The sequence below is a fragment of the Charadrius vociferus genome, unplaced genomic scaffold (assembly GCF_000708025.1).
Source record: "Charadrius vociferus isolate BGI_N301 unplaced genomic scaffold, ASM70802v2 scaffold477, whole genome shotgun sequence".
NCBI lineage: Eukaryota > Metazoa > Chordata > Aves > Charadriiformes > Charadriidae > Charadrius > Charadrius vociferus.
In genome coordinates this window covers 4466153-4478646 of record NW_009649449.1, presented here as the reverse complement: position 1 = coordinate 4478646, position 12494 = coordinate 4466153, and the positions used below count along the sequence as shown (strand labels likewise).

Sequence of the window (12494 nt, the reverse complement as noted above, 5' to 3'; positions counted from 1 at the left end):
CTCTCATATTTTTAACAGTTACACTCTATGCTTTATCAATTCACATTCTTCCGAGACACTTAATTTTCTTCTGTATCCAGCTCCACCACCAATCCAGAAGTGCTCTCTGTGTGTGTTTGTAATTAGAAAACTAACACTCTAGACTTGCAGAAAAACATCTTTCTACAGTGATGTAGTTCCTATGAAATATATACGGTATAAACCTAATACATGCCCATTTCCTGAGCAAAAAATTCTTAAGCATTAGCCCTCCCTGAAGTCTCCTGGCTTTGTCTTGTATTTTCTTTTATACGTAGACGAGTGCACATTTCTTCTGTGAAAACAGAGCAACAAGATTTCTGAAAAACAAAAGGGGAGGAAACAAGCGGTGAGTTGTTCCATGTCATGGAATCCACCTTTGATGCGTGCACGACCCATCCGTTGGAATGGATGGAACACCAAGGTGCACGTTTGGATACTAGTGCCGTTTCATTTACATGTGTTTTCCTGCTTGTCAAATGACTAAGAACAGCCATACTTGAGAATAAACTTGTTATTGATGATTTACTGTTCTCTGTACGCACTCAGCATATTGGAATGCAGTTTGGCTGCCCGGGAATTACAGGAAATGTTTCTACTTAATACTGGGGGGAGGGAGGCAGAGTTATTTTATGATTGTTCCCCTGTTCGGGCTACAAAACTATCCCACAGCCCAGGCTATGAAATTTCATTGCTTTAAAGAGTAACCATAGAGCACATCTTCCCCCCGGTCCCCTCACGAAGCAGCGTTGCTTTCCTTGGGGAGCCATGGGGTCACCGTGGAATGCCAGCGCTGTGCGCAGTGCAGCACGGGTGCCTGGCGGGTCTGTGCCAAACAGAAGGGATAGAAGGAGGTAGGAGAGGAGACAATAACCATCACCTACCTTTACATGTCCAGCAGCGTGTCTGCTCTTATTTGAGAGCTCCACCACAGCTGCAATTACTCCCAGTGTGAGGCCAATCGCAAGGGTAAGAAAGAGCCCACCCAGAGCCTGGGGCTGCAGAGGACTCCATCTCTCTCTGCTCTTGTGAAGGCAGCTGGTCTCCCACCACTTGTTACGCAAGTAGTCAAGATCACCCGACTCCCGCAGTTTGAGGACAGCAATGGAGAGCTTCTTAGTCCACAGGGATGCTGGCAGCAGGAGAATAAAGGAGAGAGAAGAGTATGGGAGAGATGATGGCCACTAGAACATTTTTAAGCTATCCGCTGCTACGCTACCAAGCGGGGTTAGGTGGGTGCTGCTTCCCAACGGTCTGACGGGCATTCTGCTAACAGAGTGCACCAGCCTAAGCCAAGTGCTCTTCTTAGATAACAACTGTTCCTGTCCCATCCATAGAGGTACGATAATAGTTGCAGCATAACGAGAAAGTGAAGGTACTTTGAGAAATAGAAGCAGTCATGCTGCATGAGAGAACAAACTCTCTCCCCCGCTCACTATCTGAGGAGCTCTGCGCTACTGGGACCCAGGCAAAAACCAAAAAAACCCACAAGAACCAGTGACAGCCCTGAGAGTTGGAATTTTTTGCATATTAAAGTCCAAAGTAGGAGCGACTGCTAGTGATAATTCATCTACAGAATGAAAACATTGCATAGCAGGGTTACCAGTTTGTCCACACTACATTATTAGTGTTAGTGCAGAAGACGTGTGCAAGCTTCAGGACTTGGCTGTGCCGGGCTTTTGGCTCTGTCAACCTGCTACTCCAGACCCATGAAATAAATCCAAGTGGAGAAGTGGGACAGAAGCAGTGCACAATGACTAACCCTGGGTAGTGGCAATGCCAAATCCTCTGGCTCCGATAACTTCGGGGGCCCGGATCAAGTCACAGTGCCTGGCAGCTGCAAGGTCTTGAGAGATCGATTCACCTATGAAGGCATAGTTTGACTCCAGCACACGTTGAACTGCTTCCTGGTAGGTTTTGACTAAAACGTGGTCTCGTCTCTTGTCCATGTATTCATAGATCATCTGATGGATGGGATTCTTGGAGTTCTGCAGCCCAAAAATCCAAGTGTCAAACTGAAGTGTAAAACAATCATCTGAAAAAAATCTGCATATATGTGCAATGATTGCAAAACAATTTTGAGAATAAGCGGCCTGAAACCATTGCCCCGTGAGCCCTCTGTGCTGAAAATGAGCATATAACTAGCACAGATTTCCTCTCTAATATAGAGTGTTACAGGCAGATAAGTATTACATATTTCCCACCACGCCCAAAACCCACCTTTGCAGGCATCCAATTAACATACCCAGAAATTACCTACGTCAGTCCTTGTGTTCAAGGTACACAAGGATAACCCCTGAAGACTATCACCACTTTTTTAAAAGAGAATACACTATAAAAATACAGTCCTCTGCAGGCTTTTCTCTCTCAGAAAAGGTGGAAGAGGAGATGAACAAAACAAGAGGCACCAGTCACATTATTTGAAGTATTACAGGAAAACTGATGGAGTCTACAGCGATGGAGCGTGGTGTAAGGACCCACAGGCATGAGCTGCACAACTTGGCCCAGCTTAGCAGCTCTACGGTGTATGTGCACAATGAGATTCTCTGCACCTTGAAGAAGTAGAAAGTAGAGGAGCCATCCAGTGTCCCAAACTCAAGCTTTCTTTGCTTCACAAGATCTTCAAAAGTCTGGATGGGGAGCTGCTCACTGCCGGAGCTCAGCAGAGCGGTGAAGTTGGCGATGTAGGCAGCTAGCAAGGCGATGGTGAACAGCCACCAGACAGCAGCGATGACCCGCACAGAGAGCGCTTTGGGCCGAGGAGTGACACCTGCACGACCAGAGGAGCGATTAGAAGGTGTGGGAGGTGATGTACAGTGAGAGAAAGATGAAGAACTTTAGATCCACGAGCCTGAGTTAAAGACTTCCCTTTAAGTAAAGGCCAAACTGCAAAACTTGCCCTGCAGCTGCTTAACACACGAGCTTGAAAAGACCAACTACGGCTAGTTTGAACAGCATCAAAACAGCATGCAATGCACTTTTGAGTTGAAGCAACCTCAGTGGCCAGCAACAACAAACACCACTCTACAAAGCACCAGTGCTATGGTTAGATTGACATTCCCTAAAGCAATTGTTAAAGCAGAAAATACTCCTCAACTGAAGCCAGTCATCCGTACCATTCCAACAAAGCTGTAATCAAAACTCCCCAAACCAGGAGTTCCTTATTGGAACATCTTTTCCCTCAAAAGGATGGCACACCAGTGCTACAGACAGGTGAGAACTGGATAGACAATCAGCTTAAAAACCCACGCTGCTCCCAGAGCTGCTTTCTTGCAGTCCTCCTGGCTCACCTTGCAGGGCGAGTGCTCCCGCTCCAAACCAGAGGCTATTTAGGAAGGTAAAGTGGTTTTCTTCATTCTTTGGCTCATTCCATTCACAGGGGCTCAGCCTGTGGGAAAATGACAGGATAAAACCAGACATTCAGGGGGAATAAAGTACAAGTAATCCTGCAGTGTGACTGCAGCAGTGCAGATAGCCTGGAAACGCCCTTCCTTCCACAGCAGCTCCTCCTGCACCTGAGTTCCAGTTTAACCAGTGCAGAGGAAAGCCCTCCGGCTGAATGCCTCAAGTAGTTTGCAGCAGCGATGGCTCTGAGGGTCCTGCTACAGGTTTGCCAGACACTTTCTTCCCGAGCCATGGCATAACCTATTCTCCCTGGCACACCTGGGGGGCAACACTGGCTCTGTTCCGTAACACCAGACCGAACTGCTCCTTGGAGCAAATCCTCACCCGTAAAGATCGCGCATAAAACTAGAAAAGCAGCAACAGAGGTTCTGTTCAAGACTGCAGCTGCAGAGAGCCTCAGTGCATTCTAATCAAGAAGGGTGGGAAAGCTGAATCTCCGGGGAAGAGGGTGGAGTGCCGGCAGAGAGAGTCTCTTCCACAAGTCAGTGCAGGGGACGGTGCATGAAAATACACCAGGAGAGACACCTGCACGTAGGAATGTGGTTGTAGTTCAAAACAAACTCTGACAGAAGCAAGAAAGAACAGCTGAAGTACAAACACACAGTCTTTTAGCAACGCTAGGTAACCCACACCAAGAGATACAGTGTTCTTTGTGGTGAGATCCTACTTTTAATGCTGTCTTAATCTGACATGACTTACGCTTTATTAGCCCCAGTTCTAGACCTGTACAGAAGGTTCTTCAAAATAAAACGCACCCTGGCACTTTCTTTAAAACTGAGATCTCTTCATAGCTGAGAAAGCAGCTGACTTGAACAAAATCTGTGAAACAAATTCATTTATACCTGGCAACAAGAAAGAGGCAGAAGCACGTCAGCACATAAGCAAATAAAAGGCCAGTCCAGGTCTCCTTACTGAAAGGAGCCAGGAAGTGGAAGAAAGACATGTCCTGAGAGACGGTGTCTTTTCGAAGCAAGATTCCAATCCCAGTCTGCAGGAACGGTGTGGTGAAGGAGACCACCTCCTCCCTTGCTGACGTGACTGTCAATGGAGCCACTGCAATGTCTGCTTCCTGTAGGATGGAGATAAAAAATAATCAACCATCCAGCCTACCTGAAGATTTCTGGCACTCAAGCAGAACGCTTCCCAGGCTGAGCGGGCAGATATCCACATGGCAAATCAGTTTTTTGTGTCAATAGACAGCTGTCACCTTAGACGGTGAGCTGTTTTCCATTTTGCATTGTTCATAGTGGGGTGCTGGTTGGTATCTGGGGCTTCTGTTTTCCTACTACAGCATCCCACACACAAGCTGAGGCTGTGCACCATGAACCACATTGGCTTTGTTCACCAAAACCAGAAGGCATGTTCCTTTCTTTTGCCAGCTGCAGCATCTACATGACTGACAGCTGGACACAGCACCAAGTTCAGAGGAGCAAAGAAGGATTAACTCAAATGCTACCAAGAGATGACAGAACACTAGCCACGGGGAATGGTGCATGACGGGGTAAGATGCGCGTTCAAGCATCTCCTTGAAGAGTCTAAGGGATTACCATTCTGACAGAGATCAGTTTCACCTACTGGTTATATTCAAGGTAAGTTTTCCTTAAAGCCATTACCTTTGTTTCATGAGTGAGCTAAGATGTCTGTACAGTCTCTCAGACTACAAAGAAACACTGGGTAGCCTCCGAGACCAGACAAGCACTGCACCAGGAGCACCTTGTTCTAACAATAATGCTATGGCCATTGTCCCCTGGTTCCTTAGTTTCCATATTCGCAGGACAAAAACCAACTGCAAATGTTGTTCTTCATTAGTTCTACACAACAGGCAGGGTGACTCCAAGTTGCTCAGTCCCTGAGCAAATTCTAATGGTGTCCAAGAGCTGCTAGCACTGTTCTTTCCTTCTAGAGCTGCAGTTTGTCAAAAATATAAATTGAAAATTACCTGTCTCAAAATCTCGCCAATCATCCCCGTCCAGTTCCCACTGGAAGAGACGGCACCGTACTGCCCATCTCCCACCACCTTCACCTTGTAGCTGAAGTGCAGCATTGCAGCAAGTGCCTTCAGCAAATCAATGCAGTATCCCTCCAGTTCTGCACTTCTCACCATGACGTAAGGATCTTCCTGCATATTGAGGGAAAAGTACACAATTACATGCTCCTACAGTCTGCAGTGCAACTGATTGTGAATTAAACCATTTTTCTGGCAAGACCTCTATCCACATTTCCAAACTTGAAAGATAATCACTGGAGTCATGTGCTACCACTAGTCACAGAGCACAGCTCCAGGAGGACAGCTGCATCCTGCAAGGCACAGGTACCACAGAAGTAAGCAATGATGTCTCCTCAGTCTACAAGCCCAAATACATTTCATTTGGCCCACCAAAGCCTCAGATGAGGGTCACATGCTCGTGCAGGATCTGACATCAGAATCAAAAATTCACTGCTGCAGCTTCTTCTACGTAGTCCTGCTTGTCTGGTACATGCGATAATGTGTTTTGCTTTTTTTTATAGCCTGTTTTTAATCCCTGCACATGTGTGATCTTTACATATTTCCACTGCAGGACAGAAACAACATGTAGGTAACATGACAACCCTTAGATGTAGCTAAACAGCGCGGAGAGGCCTGGCTGTCTTTGCGGAGCAGTCATTTACAGAAGTGCATGCCCAATCCATTTTGTGGGCTTTGACAGCCCTCGAATCCTCCCATCGCAAACTACAGACAGCTTGCGCCTCTGCACCACCGAGCCAGTGCTCCAAAAACACCGTCAGTGCTGAACAGGGATATCGGTGTCAAAGACAGCCCAAAAACGCACCTGCAAATATATGGGTGGGAAAAAAAGGCAAAGTATAATTCCAGCTGTCTCCCAGTGTTGTGTCACTGCCTTACCAGAATCGTTGTGACAGTCAAAGTTGGAAGACCCTCTTCTGGTCCCCTTGAGTCAGTGCCCTGCAAATCAAAAAAATGAAGAAATAATTGGATTTCAAAGCCCCAGACACGTCCCCACTTAGGTAGGGCTCACAGTATGGAGTGGGTGTCGCGGGGTGGTGTGTGCACGTGTTAAACCAGCTATAAATCTACCCTGTAAGCTGCAGCAACCCTAACAGTAATTAATAAATCACAAGCATTTCACTTTATTGTGTGTTGTCAGCACACTTTGTCTGAATAAAAATCACTTTAAATGTTGTCACAATTCTTCAGACACACAGTGGGTACAGTCTTCCAAAGGGATCAGTTGGGTGCTACAGACTTAGCAGCCAATTAAAGTCTCATTAGAGAGCAATTCCAGGAGACACAAAACAGTAGGAAACCTGAGAGGAGGAGGAGAGGAAACATGGATTCACTTCTGCACCAGATACTGAATTCAAGAGTGTATCTTCCAACCTTAGAGAGTCACACAACTCGAGATTCTTTCTGATCAGTACTACTTCGGAACAATTTAAGCTTTTGCCAGTAAAGCAGTCTAATTCTGTAAGATTTGTTGGTCTTCAGTGTATCCCTTCATTCTAAAATTACACAGTAATGTTTCTAGACAGAGTGAGAGAGCGTGTGTGTCTGTGTATATATGCAGTACAATATCTGCAAAAGAAGATCCAGTTCCTCCAGGAGCTGAATTATCTTGTTTCAATTCTCTCTCTGCAATGGAAGGATTTGAGGGATGAGCTTTGTCTTTGAAGCTGTGGTCAGAAGTTACCTAAGGCAGAGTGTTCTGGAAGAAATGTTTCTGTTCCCACATAAGCTGCAATTTGCTCTTAGACAAAAGCAAAAAAGTCACACTTCTTTTCAGGTCTGTTTGAAATATTTATGACTGCTGAACAAGAGGGTGAATGAAGCACAAGACCAAAAAATCCTGACCCGTCCCTCTCACTTGGCTTCACCCAGTAGCTATTGAAGGTTTCAAAGTGGTTCTTAAAAAAAAAAAAAAAAATCTCAACAACACACTACAACTTTTGTGAATATACCAGAAAAGTATTTTACTGGGCAAAAGTTGCAGGTTTCGGTAGCAGCAGGGTGGGTAGGGGACTGCTGCAGGAGGTCACGAACTGCCTGGTGCTGGACATGGGCATTTCAAGCTGGCTTAGAAATGGACAAAACAGAGCCACCATGCACCAAAACTGACTGCATCAGCCAAGTTTGTGGTGAAAGCTGGCAGGGCAGGAGGGACCAGTAGAGTGGGAGAAAGGCTGAGGAAGAAGAACCACCCCAAACAAGAGCAGAAGCACAAGAGCTGCCCCAAGGAGGGACAGAGAGGAGATGCAGGAGGAGGTACAACTGCAACGGGGCTGCAGTCAGTGGAGGAGCCCACACAGGAACAACTGAGTAGGAACCACAACACGCTGACCCCAGTGTCTCCTCTGCCACCGTGTTGCCTCACCAAAGGCACGGAGTATAAAATGCGTGCAGTGAGGGGACTGGAGACAAGGAAGAGGGGAGGACAAGAGAGGCGCTGAGATGTGTTTCTCTGAGGTTTTTTGTTTGCTTATTTCTCAATACTGGAATCAACAATTGGAGGTTTATGCAAATTGAACCGGATTGAAATTCCATGACCTTCCCCAAAACTCTCTTTTTGGCACATGACAGGCATCCAGCATTCTTTGAGACTGACAAATGAGCCGAGATTCCGGTGACGCAAATTCTGTCTCTACCTATGCCATTTGGACTTAATTTCATTTCCCAATGCTACCATAACCAACCCTCTCATCATTTTTGATTGGAAAGTCTTTAGGACAAATACTGTCCTGCATTAGGTGAATATATACATGTAGCAGGTTAGATTTTAAGAGACATATGCCATCTTTCTTCTAAAGCCTGAGGAATTACTTCCCACACAGAGACTTTTACGTTAAGTGCAAACTTCTGGAAATAAAACACACATCTTAAGAACGAATAAAGGTATCTCTGGATGTTCACGTGTCTGAATTTTCTTTGATGTTAAGAAGTTTATAAAGATCATAAGTGATGCAATAATTCTGAGGTTTAAATTCTATAAGCCATGAAGACAGGGCTATAGGCAGATTCTTCCCTGGGACGTGATTGAATTTTGAATTCTGGACAAAAGATTGAGTGAAAAAAAAAAAAGTATAGACACAAAGACAGACTTAGACATGGCCTTCACTAGCCATGAAATATATTTAAAATAATAACTCTTCACAAATGAAAAGCATTGCTCACATCTATTTCTGGATTTCAAACATAAGACTTTTTGCACATATGCCCTCATTGGTAGCTCCGCACCAATGAACTTACACATACCTTATTCACAGCATCATCATTCCTTGCAGTTCCTGAAAAAAAAATACAACAAGAAAATCAACTTCTTGCAGGGCTTATATTTACAGCTCCTTAAGAGTGAAGTTTCACACCCTCCTTTCACATTGCACTTAAGCACACAGAATGATTATCCTCAGCTCCCAAGCTCACAGTGCAGGTGACTCGCAGCAGTTTTGTTGTTTGTTCCCTTATTCACAGCAGAGTATCCGTGCGCAACAACCAGAGGCAGAAAGAGACACAGCCAGATTCAGGCTGCAGAAGGTTCTACTTGTAACTTAATGATTGTGGCTGTCACTCACACATTGAGGAACGGATTCTGCAGAATTCATTGCCTTATTTCCTTGTTGCCTGCCCCGACAAGGTGAACAGTCAGCTCTCCTGCTACTTCACACAAAGATTTGCCCCCCTAACTCCTCCAAAACTGTGTCTATACCCCTAAGGAAAGGCCCTGTAAACAACCAAAACTTCATCACTGCTAAGTTCCAAGACACTCCGTTTTCTTATTCTTCCCTTCCCCTGCTTATGAGAGGTTCCCACTGTCAAAGCAGCCAAAGAGGTTTCTACCACGTCCTACCCACCCAGTGCTATTACTGAGGTCAGTCATGCTTCTGGGTTCTACTCTCCGCTCTGCCGTGTGACTTTTAACAAGCCCTGTTAAATTATTTGATCCACAGCTTCACTTTTTGTAGTACTCAGGAGAATACCCCAATCTCATCCCAGCTGCAAGAGAGCTAAACCACAATGACTGAGATTAAAACCACAATTGTGTCAATATATGACTCATTAATTGCCCAGGATGTTTTTTGTAGAATGTGCACAGCCTTGCTGCTTGGAATCAAAGAATTCACAGTGTAAAAGCCAAAAATCCCTCAAGATAAAACAAAAAATTTCGGGTGTTTTCACCCTTTCAAGCAAAAGCTGTGAGTTTTTCATTAAATATAACAACATATTCATTCATGATGTATTATTCATTCTTTGGTTTTGCATTTTCTGGCCTTGTGCTGAACCCTACATTATTGTAAAACAAAACCTGTTTTTTCCCTCTCCACTACAGTTCTCCATGGGAGCTGGAAATCTTCACAAAGGAGTTCTCTTGTCTCCCTTTAGAAACTCATTAAAGCCAGCAAAAGCTTTTTGAGGCTCCGTTTTGAAGACCTGCTAGGGTTTCTTGGAAGCAAACAGTCTGTTCTGAGGGCTTCAGCTCCCCCACAGCGGCACTGGATGCAGCTGTTCAAAGCCCCATTGTGAGAACTCCTGAAAGGACCATAAGTAATCAAGTTGCAGCACTAACTCAAAATTCGTTGCAGTGACACTTCTCAGAAGCCAAGTCCTCATTGTGACAATCCTTTGTGAGAGTCTAAAAAAACATAAGACAAAGAGAAGAGGCTCATCCCTCCACTCTTGCTCCCGCAGGCCGGTGGCTGGAGGAAATGACTGTGGTCGCAAAAATCAGCCTTGTCCTTCCCCCTTCTACCCTGAGCTTGCCCTTCTAATGGCAGATGGCTCCCTGCTTAACTTGTGGTGACAAAGCTTGTCGCACTGTTAAGAACCAGCCACCTCACCCCAATCTTCCACCCCATCCTCCCTCCCCAGGCCGGTACCCCTGTCTTTGCACCCTTCACCAGCTTGTGATCAGGAGAGACAGCTGAACTAAAAGAAGAGGTGATGGGTCAGGTGGATTACAGTTCTGGAGTACACTGGGACATTCAGGATAAGAGAATTCTCAGTATGAGAGAATTTGACCATGGTCAGAGACACAAACGGGTGGGTGAAGCATCTGTAAGCTGAGGCGAACTGGCTGCCACAGCTCTGCACCGCCAGCTCTGGACAGAGAGGAGATGGGTGTGCGAGATGGACAGGAGAGGCAGCAGAGGAAGGGAAGTTGCTCTCCCAACACTCTAAACAGAGAGCCAATTTTGAATCTCCCAGTAATTTTGCAAGGTCAAGCTACTTTTTAGCCTGAGTCTGGACTCCAGGCACAGGACACCAAAAAACCCCACAATAAGATCGAAACAATGGCATTTGTTGTTCAGTTGCAAAACAAGCTGCTCACACTGAGAGCAGAGTGCGATCCAGCTGGCGGAGCACCGTGCAGAAGTCCCTGGCAGGCTCCTACCACTGTCCCTTCAGAGCTGCAGGGGGAACGTAGCGTTACCCTTGGTCTACAAAATGTCTGGGGTCTCACAGAGCTGACAACTTCAGTGCGCTAAATCCCCCCTTCTTCCCGAAACATGGCATGAGCAGAGGCGCTAAACAAGTAACATGGAAAACATCACTCACAGAAGAACAAGTTGATCGGTGTATCTTGCTGCAATTCAAGAGGCCACAGACTTAACAGTGCAGCTTTAACCAGAACAACGGTGTTCAAGGACATCTAACCACCCTTTTTCTATGCTTTTCCATCTTCCCCGATCTCTGTCATCTCATTTACAACTATAGCAGCAAAGACATTTAGTAACAGCACTCATAACACAATAAAGTCACCATCACAAGCTGTAACAACAAGGTAAGTCCCGGTGATGTCTTAATAACCAATTTGAAAGCAAATTCCTAGATTAAGGCAAAATCCTGCAAGCACTAGCAGTTAAAGACTGAAAGAGTTAACACTCTGCAAAGAAGAACAAACCCAGATTTGGATACAGCCCGCATTCTTGGATCATTTTTCTCACCTGCCAGGCTTGATCCTCTCAGGAGCAGCATGGTTGTAATCACACAGACCGTGAAGTGAAGACCTTTGTCCATTGGAGCAGAAATATCTACTGTCTAAAGGAAACTTCCTGCTAGAGATGAAAGGCAAGTCGTTAAAGCTGGTTTTACAGGTCCTCATTGGTTAAAATCAGTATGTCCTGGATTCTCTGCACCTCGTTCTGAAGAGTCCCAATTCAAACAAAGCTCTCCAGGTGAAAACACAGTCGCTGCTGAGACCAGCCACAACAACTACTAAAGGAAAGATTCTGGTGAATGCTTCACTACAGCACAAAGGATGTGACCAACCAATAAAGTAGATTTTTCCCCAGTTTGTTGCCCTGTTCCTCTTCCCATGAGCTCTCCCCACAGGCGAGGTGCACCACAATGGTTTACAGGCTCTGGGGACACAGCTGTAGGTGGGTGCAGTGACGAGGGCACACACCTGTGGGGCCGGGGAGAGGCACGGACACAGCTGAAGCGGGCTGCTCCTGAGTACTAGGACCTCGTGCTCTGAGGAATGGGAAGGTGCTATTCAAGAAGTCTCACTAGCCAGTTGAGGCACTAATAAAACGACCTCCTCCAGGAGGTTCTCATTTGGGGGGCTTAAAAGCAAAACCTTAATTTCACTTTCCATTTGGGTGTTTATTTCATTTGCACAAAACAAAGCTGTCTCACCCTGCTTCAAAAGACACGAGAAATTGTTTCTAAAGTTGTCTCAACCTCCTACTCTTAACTAAACAAGGAAAAAGGGGTAGAGGGGACAAGGGAAAACCAGCATATTTTATTAACTTTCTTCATTTCCAGCTCTGCAACAAGATTTCTGCATGAAAATAGTGAAATAATTGTACATTTGTGCAACAGAACCATGAAAAACAATCAATGCCAGGTTATATTAAGTCTTAAGCTGCTGAAATATTTTTGATTGTATTTGTCGTCACAGTGTCAAAGAAGGTTCGGGACATCTTTACCCCAGAAACTGTAAAAACTGTATTAAAAACACGCAAGGAAACTTACCACTTAGGAGACTATATAGGCAAAAAAATCCTGCACATGGCATTACTTGCTTCTTTCTGACTGACGCTCAGAAGACACTGGTTAATCTCACCTCATCAACTTT

General features: G+C 45.4%; 1 protein-coding gene across 1 annotated transcript; it reads right to left on the bottom strand.

Moving 5' to 3' along the window:
- Positions 1 to 137: 137 nt before the first annotated feature.
- LOC104290511 (probable glutamate receptor) lies at positions 138 to 11449 on the bottom strand. Its single transcript, XM_009889618.1, has 10 exons — positions 11359 to 11449; positions 8672 to 8703; positions 6308 to 6367; positions 5363 to 5542; positions 4266 to 4492; positions 3309 to 3406; positions 2571 to 2788; positions 1781 to 2006; positions 903 to 1150; positions 138 to 338 (listed from the first exon to the last, which is right to left on the bottom strand). Exons 1-10 carry the CDS (start codon positions 11429 to 11431, stop codon positions 237 to 239), a joined length of 1464 nt encoding a protein of 487 aa, XP_009887920.1. The 5' UTR covers positions 11432 to 11449; the 3' UTR covers positions 138 to 236.
- Between the last annotated feature and the right edge of the window lie 1045 nt (positions 11450 to 12494).